A 26,008-nucleotide genomic window follows, 5' to 3' on the forward strand; every position below is an offset into this window, starting at 1 on the left:
GTTGCTCTACATGCTCCACACTTGGTATTGTCAGTCTTTTTAATTTTAGCCATTGTGATGGATATACAGCGGTGCCTGTTCTCTAATGAGATGACTTTCGAGCCTGCACTACCCAGATCGCCACCATTGCTTCAATCTATCATCACATCCACCACAGCAACATGTCCACAATTATATACTCAGTACCATTTAAGGGACTCTCTGTTTCTAACATAGAAGCTACCACTGCATGTCAGACATGTGACTCCTGCCAAAAGTTGACCTGTTTCTCTCATGGTGAAGGAGGCCACATTGCTTGGGGTGTGGCTGCCCACTCCTGGCAGACTGACTATATCAAACCTTTGAACAGCCCCCTCCTGCCCCAATCCTTCTTAGGACTATCAGTGGTACTTCAGTGTTGTTGACACTTTTTCAAGTGACACTGGTGCTGTTCCAGTCTGATCAGGCAACTCTGGCCCTTAGAACTAATATGCTTCATATTTCCAACCATTCCAGACCACTTGTAATCTGACACTGGTGTACCTCTTACCATAAAAAACACTCAAAAACGAATGATAGTCAAAGCAGTCAATGGACCTCCTATGCTCCCTATCATCCAGACAACTGGTATTGTTGAGCATTAGAATTCTCCTCATAAATCAACTTTAAAAAGGCTGTAATTGCCTCCCTCACTTACTCCTGTTCCACACATATTCTTAAGGCAGCTCCCCCTTACAGCTGCTTCCCAGGTAATGATCAGAATGAAAATGAGAGGAGTTATGGAGAGCAACTTAAAAATTCAGAATTCTACCCTAACCATTCCTGGATATGATGCTCTTTTCTTTCTCCAAAGGGCAACTCTAGGCTGTCCTGGTTGGTAAACCCTCCAGGAGGCTCCCAAACTTAACTCCAGTTCAGATACCTGGATTTCTGTGTTGAACTGAATGGTCTTAGAATGCAAAGATAACCATTATTTGGTTGAGTGCACTGCTCACCTAGTTCCCCTACAGTGGCAAAGTGGGAGGCACAAGTCCGTGTTAACTTTATAAAAATGTCTTTGTTCCTCTTGTACCTGCCCTTCTGGAGGAAAAGTCAGGTACAAGTAGGAAATTACTGGGAAAAAAGGTAAAATTACTGGGACACACAGATTTTGTGGCAGTGGAGGCAATATAAGCACCCCACGTCTAGGGGTGTAGGAAACATGGAAACAGGAGGGATAGTAATAATCTTTGTCTTTCAGAACTGCCCTTGAAACCTTAATCACAAAGAAAAGTGCCTTGGTGAGACTACCCCACACAGTTTCAGAGTATAAAATTCTGGCAGTTATTTTCTTTCCATTCATTTTTGAAAATCATTTTCTTATTTTCATGTGTCTTATTGCTGCGTCAATTTGTTTCATTTGTCACTAACTTTAGGATACTTCCACCTTTCTTCTCTGAAAACTTTTAAGATTTTCTTAGTCTTTTCCTTTTTTTCTTCTTTTCTGCTGTGGAAGATTCACCCTGGGCTAAAGTCTGCCGCCAATCTTCTTCTTTTTGTATGTAAGCCTCCACCACAGCATGGCCACTGACAGAGGAGTGATGTAGTTTCACAGCTGGGAATTGAACTCAGGCCGCCACAGAGGAGCACACCAAAATTAACCCCTAGGCCACCAGGGCTGGCCCAAGATTTTCTCAGTCTTAAGTGCTCTGGACTAACACTATAATGAATCTGCGTAATGGTTTCTTTTAATTTTCCTGACTGCCATTTGTTGGGCCTCATGAAATTACAGGTTATCTTTTCACTTCTGAAAAATTCTCAGTAATCATCTCTTTAAATTTTGCCTAACCCACTCTCTCCTCTCCTCGGGTGTAACACCAATTAATGTATGTTAGACCTACTCACTTTCTTCTCCATATTTTCCATCTTTTTAGCTGTCTTAGAAGTTGGATAATTTTTCCTCATATATCTTCCAGTCTCCTAATATGTCCTTTAACTACATCCAATCTGCTACTAAACCTAGGTCCTGTACATTTTTTTTTACTACAGTAATTCTGGTTTTCATTTTCAGAATATATTTTCAGTTCTTTTTCAAATTTGTCAGGTCATATTTTCAAGCATTTCTTGTCTCCTTTAAAAGCTAAAGTATAGTTCTATCGATCACAATATCTAAACACATGAGCGCATTTTTGCTGCCTATTATTTTTGCTGATTCTCACAGTGACTTTTTTCCAATTATGCTTGGTAATTTTGACTAGTGGAACTTGCAGAACTTCTAAAGTTACTGAAGGGGATTCTTTGAGGCCAAGGATAAAGACAACTTCCTAGAGAGAGAACGCATTTTTGATTCTGCCAGGACCTATGGACGACACAAATCCAACACCATTTAAAACTAAATTCCCAAGTCGGTATTTATTGGACCATTGAAGTGACACAAATTAGCTGCAAAACATGGTACAACTTCTCAGGGGCAAGTCTCATCACCTCCAACAGCATCCTTCAGAGCCAAGGTAACCATCTTTGTAGTGCTCTAGGAGTTCTGAAAGAGGGGAATACTTCTGACTTACCCTTATTGTGAATATGTCACCCTTTGACAAACAACTTAATAAGGGGCAAGATCTCCTATTAAAGTTCCTTACCATATACAATGTTCTTTGACTTATTTCTTCCACGTTCAACAAGGATATCATAACTGAAGTTTATACACATAAGCCAATTTATATACAAGCAAATATTATCATGTCAAAAACTGACTTTCAGTGTGCTGAACTTACTTCTTTGGGTTCCTGCTTTCACCCTGATTTCAGTAAAATTTTACAATATTTTATATCCAACAGAAACAACACAAAATTCTGGTTGTTTCCACTAGGAAATGTGTCTTAGTCTACTATATTTCTTGAAATAGTTGGAGATGTGTTTTTTTGTAACGGTTTTAACTAGAACCTAGCCCTACCTTCTATCCAGCTAGTTCAAAGTCATTTCACGAGGCAAGCCATTTTCACAAGAAATATGCCAGAGACACAAACCAGTCCCAATGTAGCTTATTAGTAAATTTCAACTAACCATACTCTACTTGTTCTCTATCTAAGCAATGACAACCAAGAGAGAACTATAATATAATACATCCAATGCAGACATTAAGGAGTAATTATATTAAGAATTACACTTCCAAGATGTTCAACTTAAAAAATTTTACCATGAAATTTATGAATGCCTAAACACAGGATTGTAAGATATAAAAAGATAGGCTTTATCTCATCTAATTATACATAATAATGTAGTATTCCAATTGTGTGAATTCATATTAAAGTATATCTATTGAAATATAACCACAGTCAGATGATTCTAGGATTTTATTTTGGCAAGATTTTGTCATATGAACTTGGGTAACGAACAAGTAGTTAAATTTACTTTTAAGCATGATATATAATTTGCATCATTTTCCCTTTTGAATTTAGACTTCCAAGCCTTAATAAAACCCATAGAAACAAACACATCTTTGCTAAATGTTTAGCTAGAATCCTGACATTTCCTTTTTACTGATACAATGTGATTTACATATGTGCTTATTAACTGCCTATTTTGCATTTGACACTGTTAACTGTAAATTATAAATCTTACACATAACAAAAAAATAACATTTAGCAACAGTAAATTAATATGACTTTTTACTTCTACAGAGTATGATTTTATGTAAAATTTTACAGCATATTACACTATGCCAAATCTCTGTAATGTTATCTACAATAAAAGTATTTATAAAATATATACTATTTTAACAGTACATTAAAATGTAAAATACCAAGAATAAAAAAGAGCATTATCTTATTTTCTTTTCCATGTGGACAAAAATAAGTATCTAAAACAATATATAACATATACATTGAACTTAGTAACAGATTAGGAATAGTTTTAATCCCTTAACTTTTAAGTTATTTCTACTGTTTATTATCTAATTAATTAGTACATGTTCTTTTAATTAGAAAACACATAATATAAAAGTACTGATACCACTTGGTATATAAGCTTCCAGAGTTTTTAAAATTTATATACTACTATAAATTCATAAAAAGTACACTCTTTAAAATAATATTTGTAACACAGTATATATTCTGTTTTATAACCTCCTTTTTACATAATAGATCATTCCCCTTAAATATGAAATCCAACTCATGTATTTCATGATTAAAATATTTCTCAACAAAGCTGAAGTACTGTCAAGTTTTATAATATTCAAGATAATTATTTCATTCCAATCTATTTCTTTAAGACAAAACCTAATTTTATAATTTCTCCAAATCCTTTACAAAATAAGCCTAACTAAAATGTCTAAAGATAGTTTATGTATTTTTGGCTTTCATTTAAAATTACTGGCGTTAAATACTATTAACTGCAATAAAAGAGAATAATGAATTTTAATTGTCTTTCCATCTTAAAATAATGTCTTAAAAAGTACTTTCCGAAGTATCATTTAAAAACATTAAAAAGTATTACTAATAAAAATTATGTGCCTTTGCTAAACATAGCATTTTGAGACAACTCCTACGATACAGTAATCTCAGATTACTTAGAAAGATATATACTATTGATACTGTGCCAAGGGAAATTATGTGAGGAAGCTGGCACATTCTGCTACCAAACAACTCTGCTACAGAGAAAAGAACACTGGAGTCGTAAGACCCATCTTAGCTGCGTACCTTTGGACAATCATTTAACCTCTTAAAAGATATATTTCTTCTTCAGTAAGACAGAGTTATCACTGCTGGCAAAGAGTTGTTTAGAAGATTACACAGTCATGCGTCCCTTAACGACAGGGATACATTCTGAAAAATGCATCATTAGGTGATTTCGTCATCGTGTGAGCATCCTAGACAGTACTTACACAAACCTAGATGCTATAGCCTCCCACACACCTAGGGTATATGGTACTAATCTGATGGGACCACCATCATATATGCGGTCCATCATTGACCACAATTTCATTATGCAGCACATGACTGCAGTTAGTTATAATTTAAAGTTTTTTTTAGTCAACATTCTTTTGTGATAAAATCAAATTTATTTATTTGATCCTTCAGTAGATCAAATTGCTTTAAACTAAAAAGTTTTCCTTATTAAATCAAAAGATGCATTTTATCACATCTCTTAGAATCTTGCCTAATTCTTTAAAAAAAAAAAAAACCCTATAAACATACTACCATATTATAGATCATAGGTTGGTAAACTGCAGCCCATGGACCAAATCCAGCTGGCAGCCTATTTTTGTAAATCAGGATTTACTGGACCACAGCCACACTCATTAAATAATGTATTATCTATAACTGCTTTTCTACTACAACACCAGACTGAGTAACTGCAACAGAAACCATATGGTCAACAAAGCCTAAAATATTTACCATTGGCCTTTTACAGGAAAATGTCTGCAGACGCCTTCTATAAAAGACTATAAATTGAATTGGACGATGTATCCAAAAGGGATTAGGAGGAAAAAAGAAATCAGAGAAACATTGAAACATACACCTAAATTTAGTGCCCATAATGCCACTCCAAAGTCCTAAAAATCTAAGCTTCAAACGCAATTGGAACTAGAAAATGAAAATTTTGGTTACATAAAATATAAAAAAATACTGAAATATATTCATAATTTATTTAGAATAACAAAGTATATTTTGTGCCTCTTGAAATTAATTAAAGCCAATTATTATTTCTATTATAAATAGAACTTACATCCACTTTATATAAATTAGGTTTTCACCTGCTAACGGCTTGCTCCTCATCAGTCATTCCAGTCTCCCTGAACGCCCTGTTTGATTCCGCCAAACTCAAGGCAATTGCTCTCTGAAGATCATCTTCATCATCTCCAGTGAGATCAATCACATCTGAAAAGCAAAACTAACTGTCTCAAAATGGAAAGTCAAACAGAATGAAAGGTAATTCTTATCATGGAGACTTTACACCCACTATACCCTTTCAAACCAAAGTCAGCACCAACACAATTCTCTATAAGATCCTTTCTGAAGAGAATACGAACATTTGAAATAGAACATACTTCGAAACACTGTTCCTCTCTGTGAAATATAGCTAAAAGCAGTAAGGGCATAAATATTTTTCATTACAGAGGAAACAATATTTACTATGAAGTCCCTGATTAAAAGTATATAATAAGCAGAAAGACTGCTAAAAAACTTCTTTACCAAAACAATTTGAAATTAACGTAATTAAACATTTGCATTTCCGCTTTTGGAAGTTAATCCAAATGTCCACACGTTACAGTTCCTCCACACGACCCCTAGACGCTGTCTGTCAAAGTACAACAATTAACAACTGAGCTCCCAAAAGTCATGTTCCAGAAACTAACTGACCGCAGATACATATACGTTCACATCCACATTGTTTTAAAGTCTGGAAGAACGTGCCAAATTGTTAACAGTGGCTAAGTCTGATGAAGAGGGTTATGGAGGAGGAAGTGTAAGGATCCCTCACTTTCTATTTCAAACACTTCTCTACCATCTGAATTATTTAATAATCATTCAGCTTACTAAATAATTTTAATTTAAAAAAAGTTTGCATTTCACAAAAAGAAATACACTAAGCAAAGAAAATAGTTTTGATGCTATAAGTATTCTTTTTCCAAAGAATAAAGGCTACAACTATTACCACCTACAGAAAATACACTTTTTAACCAATTTCCCAGTAGATATTCATCAATTTCCTTAACCCAAAAGATGCCAATAATACTCACATTATTGTTTAAACAATGGTAAGAACCATAATATGTTGCCAAGTAGGGGATTATAAAACAATATGATGAGAAAGAAAAAACCATATCTGTTATTACCTTATCTTTGTGTGGTTGGGATTTTGCTTCTGGGTATTTTGGAAAAGTTTTGTATTCCTTTTGTTTATTTGTATTTGAGACATGTTAAAAACTAATTTTTTTTCATTGTAATCCTAGAATTTTATAAAAGGGAGACAAACAAAAAGGAGTAGGTGATGGGAGATAAGATGCTTGCATTTTACCATCTAGCTATAGGGTTACATACAGAGGCTAGAAAAGAATATTCCACACTTAATAAGAAATAAATAATATATATTGGCCTATTTCTATTGTTATCCACACTTTTTCTCCAAAGGGTAGCTTACAAGGATATTAAAAATATTAGAAATAATAGTTGGCCATGGAAGATTTTTTTTTTTAATGTTCTTAGAAAGTATAATAAAACCTCACAAAAATGTAGTAAGTAGGGTCCAAAAAAATTCAGTCAAGTAAAATGTAGAACACATAGCAAGGTAACTGAAATGGTGGAGCATGCCTAGATCTATCAGCAGGCCAAAGGCTTTCTGAATCCGGCTTACAAGACCTAAGTACAGGTCGACCACGGCTGAACATGGGTGTCACTGGGGTATAACTATCCAATCCAACTTAAATATTGATGAAGCAGAAGTCAGGACTAGAGAGGGATGAAATGGCCTTATGAAAATGAGAACCACCTTGGGCATTAAATAATGACTAGAATAGAGGTGAGTAAAGAGAGAATAACGGAAGTAAGGGAAACAATTTGAAAATCACCAAGCAGCAGAAAAACAGGTTTTGGGGATATGATCAATTAGCCCTCAGACTCCATTCTCTCATCCTCCAAGTATGCTTTATTCAATGATAGAAGCTGGAAAGATTAAAAGATACAAACAAATCTATCTTCCCAATTCACGTGCAGTTAAGGTTCTGGATAAAATTTAGGTTCCACCAACTGGATGCACTAACAGGAGCTTTGGAAGGCAGAGTGAGGGGGAAGCCCTACTCCTGCTGCTTTTGGCTGTTCTCTCCAGCATGACTGACGAGATGTGGGTTGTTCCACAGTGGCATTCCAGTGTCCAATTTCCAGCTTCAGGGATGTCAAGAGATAAGAGTAGAAGCGGCAACTAGACTCTGCATTCCAATGTCCAGGCAGAGCTCAGCGGCAGCTACTTAATCTTGGATGCTTATTCTTCTCTGGGCTGCAGCTACAGAAGCATGTTCTTGAACCCAGGAGTCCCAGAGGCAGCCTCCTGATTCACTCACTCACTACCCTCCTGATTGTGGCAGAGGGAGAGCTTCCCTGGCTGGCGAGCCCCACAAGAATCCAGGAGTCATTTCTGAAAGCTGAGCTAGAGATCCTCTCTCCAGTGCTTCCAGTGATTTCTTTAAGAACCTAATCCTCTGGATTAAATTTCTTCTATGAAACTATCTAGAGTGTTTACTGTTTCATGACTGACAAGTAAACCAAACCAGCTAAGGCAGAAACTCACTCAGAAATAGCAACAACTTAAACTTAGAGCTTTTTCATAATTTATCAATTGTAACTCAAGCAACACAAAAGCAAAACACAAGGCAAGATATTTTTAACTCTATCTGATACAAGAGACAGATAACTGACATTGTGAGAAATGAAGTATATCATCATAAGAATAAAAAATGGCGGCGAGACTTCAAATTTAAGTCTTCTATTAAATCCAGTGGCTTTCCTCCATAGTAGCAGTTCTCCAAGTGGAGTCCATGGATCCTCAGGGATCCCCTATGGCCCTAGGAGGGAAAGGAGGTCCTTAAGTAAAATATATTCTCATAATAGTACTAAGGTGTCATCTGCCTTTTCTACCGTGGTCATATTGGCACTGATGATACGAAACAACAATGCATTAAACTGCTGCATCTTAGCACACAAATCAAGGCAGTGGCACCAAGTTGTGTGAGCAATTCATTGTTATTACTCACAAATAGGCACACTTGTTACTCAAAAAAGAAAAAGCCAGTTTCTCTTAAGTCCTTGATAAAAAGGGAAAAATCAATTTTATTAAATCTCAAATACTGATTTAAATTTTCTTTTAATTCTACATGACAAATAAGAAGTATGCACAGTACTTCTGCTGTATATCCAAAGCACACTATTGCTAAAGAAAAAACACAAGTGCAACGCTTGAGTTGCAAACTGAACTGATTTTTTTTCATGGAACACTATTTTTACTTGAAAGAACAACTGACAAACCACAAGCTATGATTATGCAGACTTGAGTATTTGACAGATGTTTTCTCGAAAATAAAGTGAACCTGTCACATGAGGGAGAATGAATGACAGCATTTGTTGACAATGACTAACACAGAATTTTCAAGCAAAAATCAGAATTTTGGAAAACTTGTTTCTACCATCATGAGCTTGATATTTCCCCAATACTTAAAGGATTTCTGGTGAAATCAGGTGATATTGACAATTTTAATTTGTTTTATGATGCAGACGTTCTTCCAAGATTTGGAAGGAAATCTTTTCCAAATTACCAATGCACAGTATTACAAAATCATGCATAGGTAAACAATCCATTCAAAGAGCAAGGTAAGCCATAAAGACGCTTCTAGCATCTTCAGTCTTTGACCCTGGATCCTGACACAGAGCTTCTAAATCACTTGGAACTTCCTGGGTGATAGGAGCATCTTTTGTTCTAATGAGATGACTCTTGGTGGCCTCCTGTATAGCTTCAGGGTGGGCACTGATCACCAGAAAAACCAAACCATGATTAGAAGCTTGGAACTTTGAGCCTCATCTCCCATCCTCTGGGAAGGAGAGAGAGGCTGGAAATTAAATTAATAATCAATCAAGCCCACCTGATGAAGTCTCCATAGAAATCCCTGAAGTACAGGGCTCCGAGAGCTCCTGGGTTAGTGACATATCCACATGGTGGGAGGGTGGCGTACCCCAAATCCATGAGACCGAGGCTCCTGCACTCAGGACCCTTCCAGACCTTGCCCTATGCATCTCTTCATCTGGCTATCCATCTGTATCCGTTATCACATTATTTACTATATAATAAACGGGTAAATGTGTTTCCCTGAGCTCTGTGAGCGACTGTAACAAATTATCAAACTTGAGGAGGGGGTCATGGGAACCCTCAATCTGTAGCCCAGTCAGAGAGAAGTGTGAGTAACCTGGGAACCCATTACTTGTAACTGGCATCTTAGGTGGAGGCAGTTGTGTGCAACTGAGCCCTTAACCTGTGGGATCCGATACCAACTCCAGGTAGTGTCAGAATTGAACTGAACTGCAGGACACTCAGCTGGTATCAGAAAATTGGTCGGGTGTGGGGTAAAAACTCACATATCTGGTGTCAGAAGTATTGAGTGAGGGCAGAGGAAGAAACAAGCAATAGTAGCCTTTGATGCTAGAAAGGTTGGTTGGAGAGAAGTTATTGGTCCTTAACTGAAAAGCTGAGACTTTTTCCTTTAAGCAGTGGAGAAAGTTTATTTATTATTTGTAGCTTCACTATAATCATCATAATTTTTTCCAGGATGTTCCCATTACTCCATAAATCCTCTTCTTTCCAGAAGATATTTTAGAACAATACAGCAATCGTGAAAGACTATTATAACTTACTCACATACTAAATACAGATATGATTTTAAAACCAGATATTAAGAAAATAAAATGTTATTTCACTAGAATGGTAAAACCTGAATTTCTTCTTTTTCTGGAGTTAGGGGAATGACTTCCAAAAACACGTAATGAACTATCAATTTCACAATGAAAACTAGCCCTCTGTGATTTTCTTATACGCTCACACTCAAAAAGGAACATAGAATAAACTTGGCGTAAACAATTTCTAATTGGCCAAACTAAATAAAAGTTTAGCCTATGTAAAAATCCCATCCAAATACCAAAGTATTATAAATATTTTTATATCTGTACCAAGCGAGGACCTTGGCAAAACACTCAAACTTTGTTTTAACCAACCCTCCCTCTAGTATTAGTGTGAACACAACTCAAGGGCACAAGCATGTTAGTGTTAGTTGGATACCAGTGTAGAAAATCACACATTACAAAAGCCTATGAACAGGAATCTTCAACATGTTCAAGACTGCTCAAATTAAAACATTTTTTCTGTAAGGTCACAAGTATATATACCAAAACATAACACTCAACCTAAAAAAATCTTGTACATTCCAAAGAGTTAGCATTTGAGTAAAACTTAAATACCAACTACCAAACATTTTTCTGCTAAATCCGAAATACAGGCAATCATCAACTGGTCAATGAAGCAGACTTTAACTGTATGCATTGTTTACAACTCATAACTCATTTTCCCATGAAGACAGTGTATGAAATGACAAAAGCCTTCCAAGTTAGTTCAAAAGAAATCCACTTAGCCCATAATCTAATTGAACTACAATATATGCAGAGATTTTGACTTTAGAAGAAAGTGATTTTCCTTGCTTTCCTTATTTACATAAGCCTAGGCATAGGGGAAACACTTTTTTATATAACCACATTTATATTTACCACCAGCGAAGATCTCTAGGCAGGGGAATGATATGAGCAGAAAGAACTCTGTTTTGAGAGTGAGGAGGTTAAGTGTTGAACAACAGTTGGAGAAGAGTTGTAGTAAGAATATGTATCAGGGCAGGAGCAACTAAAGGAAAAGTACGCAGACAAAAACTCATAGAACTGCAGACTAAATGGCTGTCTTGGGAGATTAGGAAGAGCAGTAAAAAAAACAAAACCTTTAATACAAAATAAAATCACTGGGTCCCCAGAAGGATGGCGATGCCCTTAAGAGAGAAAGGCAAATACGAACATAGGGATGGTCAGCAGGAGCTGAGAAGGGAGAATACTACCATTCTCGCCCTCACTCATTCTGCTTCAGCCACAGTGACGTCCTCCCTATTCATCTCCTGAGCCAAACATACTCCTGCCTGGAGGCCCCAGCCTGGGATGCATTTCCCTCAGACATCCACGAGCTTCCCTCCCTCACTTCACTCAGGTATCTGTATAAATGTGACCTCATCCAAGAAACATTCCCTGACGGATCCTCTATCTAAAGTAGCATATCCCATGCCTGACCTACAACCGCACCCCTGTTACCATCTGTCCCTTGACCTTGCTCTCTTGTTCTTCATGAACTTACCACTGCCTGACATTATTTATTTATTGCTTAAATGTCTGTCTTCCCCCTATGTAAACTGACATTTTGTGTTTTTTCTAATGGCCTAAAAACCTATCTAATACATATTAGGCAATCAATAAATATTTGTTAAGCAAATAAAGGTTGATATCTAGACTATGGAATAGAGATAAAAATTAGTGAGTCATCTTCATAGTGGCACTAACTAGAAGACTTAAGAACATAGGCTTTATCCATATAAAATTTTTTCTAGTAAGTCAAAGGACAAATAGAATAAGGTATCACGTTAAAAGAATACTTAAAATCAAGAAGACATAAATAATGTAAATTGTGTTTCCTACCTGACTCTCCCATTCTCCTCTGCCCTCAGTCAGCTCTCTTAAGATGTTCCCACTTTTCTAATCTTCTTACTGCGGAACTCAGATTCTCTACAACAGTGCTCTCCACTAGAACTTTCTATGATGATGGAAATGTACTATTATCTGCGCTGTCAGGTAGGGTGACCACTAGCCACATCTGCCTACTACTGAGCATTTAAAATGTGTCTAGTGCAACATAGGAACTGAATTTTAATATTATTTAATTTTAATTTATATTTAAATCTAAGTTGTCACATGTGCCCGTTGGCAACTATGTTGAACAGCTCAGCTCCAAATGATCTTGTTCTGTTTTTAATAATTCCTGCTAAAATTATAATGGCAGCATTGGTAAGAAGGGAAAGTGAATAGCAAAGGAGCCATTTGGGAATTCTGTCATCAACTTTACTATGTTTTCAAACTAAAATTGTGAAAAAAAATTAAAGTTAACATCCTATATGAGTCAACAAAAAGTACAAAGGTCCATGGCTACCATTCTTCCCTAAAATTAAAGAAAACTCACAAAGTTATACAAGTCATTCTACAGAACATTGTAATAGAATGTAAGCCTAATTGCATGCAATCATTTACAAGTAACTTTCAGAGCATTGTAGAATCTCATTTTTAAGCTTAACCTTAACTTTCAGTGAATCATCAAAACAGTTTTATACATTAGAAATCTCTACGGAAAAAGAGATTTAACTTTCATGGCATTAATTTTTTTCTATCTGAAGTTACTTGTTTAACAAATGTGGGGGGTGGGAAAAATACCAGGGTTCAGTTAATAAACTCCTAAAGTGCTGAACATACGTGATTTGCCCTCAGCAGAGATGAGAGCACTAGACCTGGATCTGTCACTTGTCCTTTAGATCACTTTTAGGCTGGCCAAGCAACATCACTAAGAGCAGAGTTCTAGGACAGAACTTCAACATTTTTCTCACTTTCTATGCAATCCTTACCAAATAAACTGATTCTAAATTGGTAACACTTAACACTTATTCCAATGTGTTATGTCAATTTCTCTAAAACTTAAGCCAATATGTGGCATTATTTTCTGTGCTAAAATTGCCTACCCAAATCCCTCTTATCTTTTGATCCATTCTTTGATTGCTCAATTGTAGCACATCTCGTTCTGGTGGGCATATACTGTTTCTTTCCTGTTTTAAAAAAGTTCAAAAGAATTTAATGATCATGAAAGAAAGAATATTACTATTTAATTTCAAGTGGGCAAAAGCCTGGTATGGTCATGTCTATGACAGAGTTTGCCATCACACAAAAACTTCGAAGAATCTCTCCTCTGACTATTAAGTTCACCTACGATATCTTAGTATCCTGCATTGCTACCTCCTTGCATTTGCATTTTTTACTGCCAAACTCCAACACAATTTTATTTCCAATTTAAGCTGGAGGTGGGAGGCACTCATCTGACAATTCACAATATCCAATCTGGACAGGAAATCCAAGTAATGAAAAAAAGTACCTAAAAGTGTTGTTAATACTCTAAATGATTTGGGCTTTTTCCCAGAATTCAACAGAGTATTAAATTACAGTATAGAATGTTACCAAAACAATATCAAACACCAGGTACACCACTTCTTAATTCTCTATGATACAGAATACAAGCTTTCCTTGAAATGTTTCTTTTTTTTCTCTCAAAAATGGAAGGTGAAAATGCACTAAAGGCCAATCATTGTCCTACTAACTAGTGAAAATGTAACAACTTCTTGAATATTAAGTGAAGGTTCAAAAATATATGTTCTTCAAATCAAGTGACATAATTTACTTTATCTTCTGATGTACCCAGGTATGAATAAATGAAAATTTCCCCACAAGCCCCAAATGTAACTTCTATGGGATATTTTAGTTTAAAAGCTAAATTTTTCTAGTCATTAAAAACACATGTATTTTATTCCTTCTAACAGAGACGCCCAGTCATAAACAGTTATAGTCTAGCTTATACAAGTAATCATATGTATTTAGCATTAGAGACTCTCACGTCAAAATACAGATGTTTTGTCAGTACTACAACCAATAGATGACACACTTAAAATTAGCCAGGCTCTGTCTATGCTATAGTCCTGTCTGTAATAGACTTTTTACTTAAAAAAGAAAACAAGGAATTAAAAAAAATAAAAACTCCTGCCATATTTGAAGAATTAGTTAAGCCATGGTCAACTTTCAAATAAAAATATATTTCACATAAAGTTAAGAAAATGTTCAAAAAGAGTTTTCCTATCTAGAACATTGCCTTGAAAACTTCCTCAGACTCTGATCACTCCAATACTCCACATGCCTTCAGCGCGCAGGTAGTGTTTTCAAAGGAGGCCTGTGTCTGAATATACATCTTTCCTTCCCACGTTTTACCACTCCTTTCAAGAATTAAAAATACATGAAAGATTTCATTTCTTATCAGCAATATAGCATAATAATTTAAAGAATCTGCTAAATGCATGACATCTCCTTACTTTCTCAGTTTTAAACCATGAAACACTATTATGACACTGCCAAATTTAAATGCTGGATCAAGACTATCTCCAAAAGGCAGCTGTACTTCTTAGAACTTGATAAAATAGGGTACAAATTTGTTAACTGGAAAAGAATTATTGTTATTCATTGGCTACTTTTTCCCAGTTTGATACTAATATTATTATAATGAAATCACTGCATTATAGTTCTACAACAGTTTTCCTCAATAATCTCAAAGCAACTTTATGGACACACTATCCAAATTATTGAATTCTTTTTTTTTTTTTTAATTTTTATTTTTTTCGGATGTACATCATATTTCAAATTCTGGATACATTACATCATGTTCACCACCCGAACACTAATTATAGTGCATCTCCTCACATGTGAGCCTAATCACCCCTTTTGCCCTCCCCCTTCCCCGCTTCCCCAATGGTAACCACCAGTCCAATCTCCAATGCTATGTTTTGGTTTTTTTTTTGTCATTTTTATATTCTACTTATGAGTGAGATCATATGGTATTTGACTTTCTCCCTCTGACTTATTTCACTCAGCATAATACCCTCAAGGTCCACCCATGTTGTCACAAATGGCCGGATTTCGTCATTTCTTATGGCTGAGCAGTATTCCATCGTGTATAAATACCACGTCTTCTTTATCCATTCATCCCTTGATGGGCACCTAGGTTGCTTCCAAGTCTTGGCTATTGTGTATAATGCCGCAGTGAACACAGGGGTGCAAGTATCTTTATGCCTTTGTGTTTTCAAGTTCTTTGGATAAATACCCAGCAGTGGAATAGCTGGATCATATGGTAGATCTATCCTTAATTTTCTGAGGATACTCCATACTGCTTTCCATAGTGGCTGCACCAGTTTGCACTCCCATCAGCAGTGTAGGAGGGTTCCCATCTCTCCACATCCTCTCCAACATTTGTTGTTTCCTGTCTTGTTAATTATAGCCATTCTGACGGGAGTGAGGTGATACCTCATTGTAGTTTTGATTTGCATTTCCCTGATAGCTAATGACGTTGAGCATCTTTTCACCGTGGGTGTGTATGTGTGTGTAGCTCTTGAAAAATATCCACTAAGTAATTTTCTATTCCACTTGAAAGAAATGGTAGAGAAATGGAGTTTCTGGTTTATCTCAATTAATTGTCATACTGAGCAGATTGCTTGCTGTTGTGGTTTCTTTATCAATAAAATGGGCTGTGCTTCTAACCAGGATACTAATTCATATTTAATATATTTAAAATACAGATGTCTGGGCCCCACCCAAGAGCCACTGAATCAGAGCCTGGCAGGGAGGAGCCCCAGCACAAGGAGATCACTACTGTGCTGTCTTTCTCTTTGCGTTGTCTTTCTAGGAGCCCTTTTCTGGGTATAGCAACTTCATGTCTTTACCTTCTACCTTGTGACTCAATCTCTTACTTCCCCACAAAACGTGCTTGTAACTGAGTCGAACAAACATAGGCGTTATTTATCTATAATTCACAAGATGATTTCAATCTTTGAAATCTACATTACTTGGACTCTTGCAAAAAGATTTTCAAGAGCAGTCCCTTCTGGTTCCTCAATAAGTTGGAAAGGCCTTGACTTTAATCCAACATATTTGGTGTTATGTTATCCCTGATATCATTCAGTTCTTACTGTGAGCTTCTCAAAACAAAGATGGCTTCTATTTGGCCTGGAAGAAGGAATGTGAAATCATCTGAACCAAAAACGTGATGTCCTCACTCTGGCTAAATTGACAAAATAGTGATGATTCTTCAACTGTCCGAGGCTGCATTTAGATTTGGATTGAAATCATGTTGTCTATTTTTCTCATGAGCTTATATATTTTTTAAAATGTTGCACTACTATTTGGAAAAGTTTGAACTCGTGCAAGGTATTAGTTTTGTGACTATATAATTTCTTGTCGTAACTGGAGCCATTTTAGGAGTGTAAAGGGGAGCTATCCATAACATGCCAGGGACAAAACAAGCACCAACAGAGCTGTCCAGACAGCAGTGGGATGTGAGCCCACCTTTGCCATCTGTGACCCAGAGGCAGGAGACATGGGGGTGAGAGCAGGAGTCAGTCCCACCTTGGTCAGACACGTCCAAGCCTGGCTTTGTTCTGGCCCTGCCCAGGTCATGGGTTAAAGAGTCTGCTGTGTCTGCCGAGAGGAGGTCGATGGGAGGAAGCATGGTGACCTGGGCCCAGTAGGAAGGACGGTCAGCAGAGTGACAGTGACCCAGGGAAGAGAGAGAGTGGTGGTTTATACTGGAGGGTGGTGGCAGAGATGGAGAGAAGAGAACAGAGGGAGTTTGAGGGAAATATCTATGGACTGCCTGATGCATTGGATGTAGACGGTGAGGAAAAAGGACAGGTCAAGAGGGGTTTCCAGGTCTGGGCTGAAAGCGAGGGGACGTGGGGGGCTGTGGACTGACTAGAGCATTCTGAAGCTAAAGCAAGTCTTCCGTGGCTGGCTTCCCCAAGAGCGACCCCAAGTCTGTGGTTCCTCATGCTCCTCTGAAACAGGTCGTGTAATTGGGACAGGATCCGTCCATGTAGTTAGCAGCGTTTGAGAGGATAATTGGGAGCAGATTTCCTGCAGAAGTTGTACATCTGCTCTGCCAGGCTGTTTGTACCTTCCTGTCTGTGTCTGCGCAGAACCCTGACCAGAAATGGCACTGTCCTCTTTATCTTCCCTACACTTTTCCTCTCATTCATCTCAAGATCCTTGTTATTCTATGTGGATTCCCAGCATGGACATCACTTGGGAGCAGTGCAGGGACTCGGGCCCACCCAGGACCTTATGAATTACGATCTGCTTTGTAACGAGATCTTCAAGTGATTCGTATGCCCCTGAAAGTGTGTAAAGCACCGTGGATAACTCCTCCTTCTTCTTCAGCATTCAGCTCAGGACCACGTCCTCCAGAGACCCTCCCTGACCTCCCACCCAACACCCAACCTGTTGCAGGGACAGTTCGAGAGCCGGGCACAGAGCCAGCAGTGGGTGCACACGCCACCTCCATGAGCATTTATAGTCCGTGAGTCTTTCTCTTCCACTGGCTCTGCGCTCTGCTGCAGGCCATTGAGTGTTCATCTTGGCATCTCCACGAGTAGCATCATATCGGCTCCACTAAGGCAGTGGACGCATCAACCTTGGGAACTCTCACCCTGCCCTCGAGCCCCTCCTGGAGCTGCCCTGGGAGCCCCTGTTGTAGGAGCGCCTAAGAGGTGAGACCCTCTGATCCCCAGGGCCTTCATGGATGGTCGAAACCTCATGGACGTCCAAATGGACATGACTACTCCCCTCTCTATTCCTTCGAAAAAAGCTTTTCACTCAGTGTACTACATCCACACACAGCTGACTTTTTTTCCGGATTTCCCTGCAAAGATTTTACTATGATTTTCTTAAAGTACCGCAGATAATATACGTGTGATCATAAAAGTTCTGAGTCCTCCTTCATTCCTCTTCTCAGACCCCACAACAGTCAAACACTGCCCCATCAGGCCTGCTCCTCCACCTCTGTGATGACCACCCCAGTGCCAGCCCCAGGGCTCCCTGCAGACCCCTGTGAGGCCCCTCACCAAAACGCTGCCCCCTCTTCCCCTACCCCACATTCCACTGTCTCGAAGCCACAGAGATCTATGTAGATAGCACATCACAGTATACCCCCATCCACCCTCTGTCTCCTCCCCAGGTCTACACCCTTCCCTGGTGTCACTCCCCTGCACTACAGAGACATCTATGCAGTGGGCCCTGGTCCCTGCCCACCTTCCCTCCCCCTCACCTCAGTCCTATTTCCGCTGCCCCAGAAGCCACCTCTCAGGTCTCTATACTTCCTGTTCTGTCTGCCTGGAACATTCTGCCCATGACCTCCCAGGCTAATTCCTATTACCTTTCATCTCAGCATAAATGTCACCCACTGAGTGTTAGCCTGTCACCGCCCTTACCATCCCCCTATAGGAATCGTCTGTAGAGCACGTATTTCCCTCCTTCGTCTCTTGCTCTTTATGATCTAACCTTGCCCCTCAGTAGAATGTAAGCTCTGGGGCCCCCAGTCCTCATCGGGCTGTTTTCTTTCATGCATCGCTGCATCCCCAACACCTGGAACAGCACAGAAGACATCACAGAAGCTCCAAGTGTAACAATGAAGGGATGGGAAGGAAGGCAATAACACCATCGCACTTCGGATTCAGCAGAGTCCAGTGTGCTGGTCACTCTCCAGATTCCTTCGGGGCCCCTCTCTGGCCGGCTCTGTGCCCGGGCTGACTCCTCTGCCTGCACTGCCCAGGCCTCTGGGAGGCTCCTAGGCTTCAGCAGGAGGTGGGACGACAGGAGGACAGAGGGCTGGGGCAGTTTTCCCTGTTCCCCTGACAGCCCCTCATGGGCCCAGAGGACACCACTTCCCCTCCTCCCTCCAGCCCAGGGCTGGGAACAGCTTCCCTCTCGCTGGCCTCTGGGAGCCCCGCATCCCTGGCCCTTCCCTCCTCCCTGTCTCAGCTCCGGAAATGGCTGCATCTCAGTCTCTTCATCTCCACCATTGGGGTGAAGTGTTTGTAGTGGGAATTTTGTCGGGTACATCAGGCACCTCTCCTTTTCTGTGTACAGGACTTAGGATTCTTTTGTGTACATCGCGGTGGATTGCATGATCTTTTTCTTTTATTTATTTTAAATAATTTTTCAAAATTGAATCTCTTAATTTTACATTTTCCTTAGGTACTGAAATAACAAAGTATTCTACATCTGTACTGTAGTTTGTGTGTGTCTGTGTGTGTGGGTGTGGGTGCATATGTGATTGCCACCAAGGGAAAACGGCATAAAATGGACTGCAAAACATTGAGAAAGAAACACTATCTTAAACAATACAACAAAGATTTAAAAAATTACAGAACAAAAAACAGAGTGCAAATTATCTAAAATTACCCTCTAAATTAATCTATAAATTTAGGAATAAATCAAAACATTATGAAATGTCAACGGGAGTATGTTGAAGTCTTTTTTTTTCCTGCTTTTCCATTGGTTTTTACTAACCATCTAATTCATTCAGGCAAATATTGTCACTTCGCAGATTCCTAATAAGGGCTCAGAGCACACAGAAACAGTCTTTATTGTTTTCTGCATCTCTATGTCCTACTCTAATGATGGCTTAATGAATAGTGACCTTTCATTTAAATCTAAACTCAATCCTTATACTGTCTTATTCTAGAGGGTCCAAGGACAGAGAATGCAATTGATAAGCAATGTATTAAATGAAACTTTATTTGAAAAAATATCTTACACATTAGAATGCTTTATCTACTTGAATAAGAATAATTAAGTAATAGGAGCTAAACTAAAAACAGAAAAAATCAAAATTCCTTTGAAAAGAGAACACCCGTGCAGATGTCCTGCTGTGGCTGGGGTGCTGAAGGCCCAGCTGCTGTGGATGCTGAGTCCAATCTGCAGGTGACCCCAGGCCCCTGAGGCCTCATGGCAGGGCCATCCTCCTTCCTGGGGGGGTCCTACCAGCCCAGGGGATCCCCCACACTTCTGGGCCTCTGGGGACCGTGGGAGGAGCAGCTGGAGGAAAATTGCCTCTTGGCAAAGGCTGGAACGAGGCCTCCAACATGGCCAGCCTTTGCCTGTTGTGCTCGTTTTCTCGTCTTAGCTCCTCGAGCTTTCTCTCTGCCAACATGGCTGCCCTCCAGCTTTCTTTGGCTCTTTGCATCTGGAAGAGGTTCTCCTTGTGATAATAGGAAGTGCACGTCTTCACTTCTTGGGCCAGGTCTTCAGCCATCTTCTTGTAGAGGTTGCGAAGCTGGTACGTGGAGTTCATCTCCCAGCACACGTTGAGGAGCTTCTTCTTCAACTCGGAGCAGACCCTTTCCTCCTCAAAGAATTTTCCATAAAGTGACCCAACTTCTTCATCATGTAGCTCATGCAGATTTTGAAGTTTGAGCTTCAGCTGCTGAATCTCACCTTCGAGCTTGGTGTTTTCGTGCTGCAAAGTTGCTTCCTCGGTTTGGAGGGAGAGGATTTCTCCTGGAAGCTCTTCCTCAATTTGCTTTTGTTGCTGCAACCATCTGGCTCTTTCCTGATGTTCCTCTTCATCAGTTGCTTTGGAGACTTTAACAGGCAGGCTCTTCAAAGCCTTTTCCAGAAGGTCGACAGTGTCCTGAAGTGCTGATGTGCTCAGGATTGTATTCATCGCTGCCAAGCACAAGGTTCGTAACGGGAGAGGACTGGCCTCCACCCGAGGGCACTGAAGGGCTTCCACAGCTCGGTTCTCAGGTCGGTATTCTCCCCACATTCTCCACTGACTTCACCGCGGGCAGAACACCTTTCGCCTGGAGACTTCCCTCTCGTGAAAGTGTGTCCTGTCTTGACTATCAAAGCCACCACCACAGTACATACCAGGACCTCCCAGGGGAACGCAGGGAGACCTGGACCCTGGCTCAAGCTGTCCGAAATCACCAGAAGAGCACACCACAGGTGCCCCAGGATCAGGTGGAAAGCGGACGCGATGGCAGGCAGCAGGCCCTCCATGGCTGGGGAGAGCTCCGCAGCTGTGCCTCTGAGTGCCAGTGCCCTGTGGGCCACAACTGACCACTCGGAACCCTGAGGAGTGTTCCATCTCCAAAGTAAACAGGTGGCTGGAACCAGGGTGTGTCAGTTGGTTGGGGGAGGGGAGGCCAGCTAGGGTCTAGGAAACAGACCCCTAAGTGAGCTCTGAAAGTAGAAGGGGTCTCACTTCTCCAGGCACTGGGGGAGGTGGACAGGGCTGATGGCAGCCTGGCTCTGCCAGTCTAGGCCCACCTGGCCCTACAGCACACCTAGGGGACAAAGCAGGGCCAGGCCACGTCCCTTTTTGTGCACAAGAGCAAGTGATGGGGGCCATCCCTGGGTGAGGCCCACTCTCCTCCTGTTTTCAAGTTTCCTTCTGTGCAGGGACACCTGGGACTGCCCACACAGCTCCCCAATCTTCCTAGTCTGAGGCTCCCTCTGTCCTTCTGGTTGGTCACTGGGGACAAGCAAGGGCAAAGACTGAAGGATGTCCCTAAAGGTATGAACTAAGAGACCAGGATTCCAATCCAAACAACTCAAGAGTCATCAATATGAACTGGCAATCTTATCATTTTATGGATTTTGGTTGAGACAATATGTCCTCATTCAATCCAAGTGTTCCTGGGTGGAAGTGACTCTCCTGGGGTGACACAGTGACCAGGGCTCCTTTCCTCATGTGGCCCTGCCATCTTCAGTATAAGCTTCCCAAGGTGGCCCTGAGGAGGGTCCAGTCCACCAAATTGTCTTCAGAGGTGGGCCTCTGGGGATGGCGTTTTTACACATATTATCAAAAATAACTCAACAAACACTTTTTGAGAAACTATGACATTCTAATATGATCATGGGAACATCAATAGTCTCTTGCCCTGTTAGGCTTCATGTTTGGTAAGCAAGAAAGGCACAAGCAAATAATTTTAAAATAACACAGTACTCATTAAGACACAGGTATGCTCTGGGTGCTGGAAAAGCACTTGGTCCAAACTAGAGGCCAGGGGAAACATTCTAGAGCCATTAGCTCCTGAGCTAAATCCTACAATGCCAGAAGAAATTAGGCTGGGGGTAAAGGCTAGAAGGGATTCCTTCGAAGGAAAAGCAAGCATAAAGACAAAAGAAATTAAATAGCACTGGGTGGATGAGAACTTCAAGCCATTCTGCATCATCACAGTGTAAAGAGAAAAGAACAAAACAGTAGAAAACGAAGTCAGAGATGCAGACAGGAGTCAAGCCACAGTGTGTCTTCAACTTGGACACAGCAACTGGGTCTGTCTTACACACATAAAACTTCTCCCGATTATCACCTATTATCTGTGTGAAGTAGGAGTATTCCAGGCTTAGCCGACATAAGATCATTTGTAGAGCAAAAATACTAAGATTATCCTGAAAACTTGAAATCAACCAACATTAAACAGTATTTAATGCCAATTAATAGCTATAAACATCTATGTGAATGGGTTCTTCCTGGTTATTTCCTAACTTTGAGAAAGTCTATAAACAAAATCAGAAATTCTCTTCCAATACAAGTTAGTAATCAAACTTCTCTAATTGAGAATGCATAAAAATAAATACCTACATTTTATATAATACAGTTACACCACAATGAGATATGGAGGTAACTGAATGTATTTTGAAAAACTCAGTGCTATATAAGCACAAAGTATTCATGTTATGAATAAAAATTAGTTCATAAAATTTTCCATATGGACCTGTGTGTGCGCATGTATGTGTGCTTATTTTGTTACATGGTAATAAACCTTTCTCCAAAATCTTTATTTTGGGGAGGGGCAGGGATTGAAAGAAGGGAAATTCTACTAAATGGTAAAGCTATCAGTAATTAAAAATACTACTTTATCTTCAAAAATAATACTAAGCCTCTACCAACACTTAAAATCCATAAAACAAATGATTTTGCCCATTTAAAATTCTAGAAATTTTTGTTTCTTTAATGAGTAACACTGTAGCTGTTCCATATTTCAAAACAATGAATACTCCATGAGGTGCTCTATGAAAGGATATACCAATGAAATACAATCTGGAAAAAAATATAATGCAGCTAATTAAAACATGCTCCTTTCAAATACACTAAGAAGAACCAAGGTTAAAGTAGTCTTTTCTTTTGTCCTTTACCTCTGCTTCAACAAAATTAATATATCCCCAAGGAAAATTTTTTATTACATTCCTGTCAAAATATTAAGAAAGAAGTAAACTTACTCGCATCTGCTTGGCTTCCCACACTGATGTATCTATCACTGCCAGGAAGCACGGTTTGGTAGTAAGTTGTCTCCTCCTGCTGAGGGGTCTTGGCATTCTTCGCAGTGAGGAAAGCCACTGCCAACTCCAAGTTTCCATTGCTATCCTTCAAAGATCAAGAACAGAACATCAAATATTTTGGAATAACTCTGTACATTCTCACATGATTTATGTAAGCTTTTCCATAACAACTAATTCTCAAAGCAAAAATCATTTTCAGATTCAAAATCATTCTGTGTGATTCTGATTTTATAGTATAAATTCATCATAAACAAAGAACACTATATCAATGGTAATTCCTTTATTAATTAAAACTACTAATATAACGTAAAAATCAACTCTATAACTAATTTCTCAGTTTTCCATTACTTTCATATCTGCTTAACAAAAGCCAATCACAAACTTATACTTCTAAACAAATGAACAAACTAAAACATGTTTTCTGGAACTTGCCATACACAAGGATGAAAAATGAATTTTTAAAACAGTGCTTCTGCAAATAAGAACAAAAAAAGGTATTCCCTTTAAAATGGGTGCTGAACACATACCTAAAGGCAAACTTAACAAGGAAATGTCAAAGACTTATAGGAAGAAAATAGCAAAATGTTCTGAAGCTTGACAGTATGGAGAAACACAAAGAACTCCTAGACAGAAATACTCAATACTGTCAAGATAACAATCCTGCCCAAATTAAATATAAATTTTATGTAGTTCTCATCAAAAGCATACCTGGACAAAATTCTAAAGTTAATTTAGAAGGAAGTAGCTGCTAAAAAACTAAGAATTTTTGAAACAGTAAAATAATAAGAGACCTACCCAGTTATATCTCTATATTTTCTGTCCAGTTAACAATAAATCTAACACTAGCTCTATGACAGCTAGTTGAAACAACATTAGGAAATCCAGGTATTAATAATGAAGTTATCTCTGTGACACAAGGCCAGAACACATTAAGATTGTGTAGGCCTTAAGAATTTTAGGATACGAGAGGAGTGTAATAGGAAGCCAGTCGAGGGTTCTGCCTAGAAATGACCTGGTATGACTTACATTTTAAAAGGATCATTCTGGCTGTGTGTTGAGACTATAGGAGAGAAAGGGCAGAGAGTCTCTTATTTGCTATCATATTAAATGTAGGGGGTGATAGAAGGAGAAAGATTAGAATGATTCCAAGATTTGAGGAGTGAACAACTAGAAGAATGAAGTCCCCAACCCACCTCGACTCCAACTCTAGGAGCTGCTGAAGAGATAAAGTAAGAGTACAGTTGGAAAAGCACCACTGCTTTCACCTTTGTTATCTGTCACAACCACTGTAAGATTCTCAAATGACTCATCCAAAATACAGGTATAACATATCCCATAGTTAGATAAGTAAACTATAGTAAAACAACTTGCAATAACAATGGCTAAGATTTACTGAGCAGTAATATGTGCCAAAACATGTGCCAAGTACTCTTCACAGACTACCTCATATAATAATTAGCTGACTACAACAGGGACTTACACAACGTGAAGGTCACTTACTTTGCGAAGCTAAAAACAGATGCTCAAAATAAATACAAGTGCTGAAATCAATCAACGACATGTGGTTCCCAAAAGTAGACTCCATATCAGTATTTTACTGAGAGACTCAACTCATTAATAACCCTCTTACAAATTTATACCGGGAAACAGTTAAGGTTTAAGTACACTGTTTTCACTTCCAGCTACTGAGAACTGAAATGAAAGTTAAAAAAAAAAACTAAGGTCACACAGCTTACCTCAAAGGAAATGTGGACAAGAATTAATTGGATTAATTCTTTACATTTATTTAATTAAACATATTCTACATGTTTCCCAAGTCAAGAAAAAGAAAAGTGCCCTGACAAGGTACCGAGTGTAGTGTCACACTCACTGACACATAATGGAAAAAGTACATTCTGAAAATAGACAGGATTTAGTCATATTTATCACAATAAAGAAAGGACTAGTGGGGCCGGTCGAGTGGTTGAGTTCGCGTGCTCCACTTTGGCAGACCAGGGTTTTGCTAGTTCGGATCCTGGGCGCAGACATGGCACCGCTCATCAAGCCATGCAGAGGCAGCATCCCACATGCCACAACTAGATGGACCCACAACTAAAAATACACAACTATGTACCGGGGGGCTTTGGGGAGAAAAAGGAAAAATAAAATCTTTAAAAAAAAAAAAAAGAAAGGACTGGCAATCATCTAAACATCATCATATAAACTGACATACAACACATTTGTTTCCTCCCTAAATGCTTACAGTGGCTTCATAAACCCTGCATTAATGCTCTAAACAGTACTGCTTCATCACTGTCCTGATGAGGCCAAAACGAAGCAAAGCCTCTAGTGAAAGCAGAAATTAAGTGTGATGCTCTGGGATCAGGCCACTTGGTTTCTATTTCAAACTCCTCCACATACTAGCTGTGTGATCTTGATCAAGTCACTTTAACCTCTGTTTCCTTATCTTTTAAAAAGGGATGAAAATAATACCCCATGGAGTTATTAGGAATAGCACCTAGTAC

General features: G+C 39.1%; 1 protein-coding gene across 8 annotated transcripts in view; it reads right to left on the reverse strand.

The window, feature by feature from the left end:
• Positions 1 to 26,008, reverse strand: part of LOC138916614 (ubiquitin carboxyl-terminal hydrolase 25-like) — a 176,060-nt gene that overhangs the window by 120,999 nt on the left and 29,053 nt on the right. For 7 of the 8 annotated variants that reach the window (XR_011423892.1, XM_070229561.1, XM_070229562.1 and 4 more), the window contains 2 exons: positions 23,445 to 23,589; positions 5,714 to 5,837 (listed from right to left, as the gene is read on the reverse strand). Coding sequence is in view for 7 of the 8 variants with exons in the window: in XM_070229561.1 (XP_070085662.1) it covers positions 5,714 to 5,837; positions 23,445 to 23,589 (269 nt within the window). In the remaining variant the exon portion in view is untranslated. Of the gene's footprint in view, positions 1 to 5,713; positions 5,838 to 19,948; positions 21,997 to 23,444; positions 23,590 to 26,008 lie in introns of those variants that run through there. The other variant, XM_070229560.1, reaches the window with a different exon arrangement.

Source organism: Equus caballus, chromosome 12 (assembly GCF_041296265.1).
Source record: "Equus caballus isolate H_3958 breed thoroughbred chromosome 12, TB-T2T, whole genome shotgun sequence".
Classification (NCBI taxonomy): Eukaryota; Metazoa; Chordata; class Mammalia; order Perissodactyla; family Equidae; genus Equus; species Equus caballus.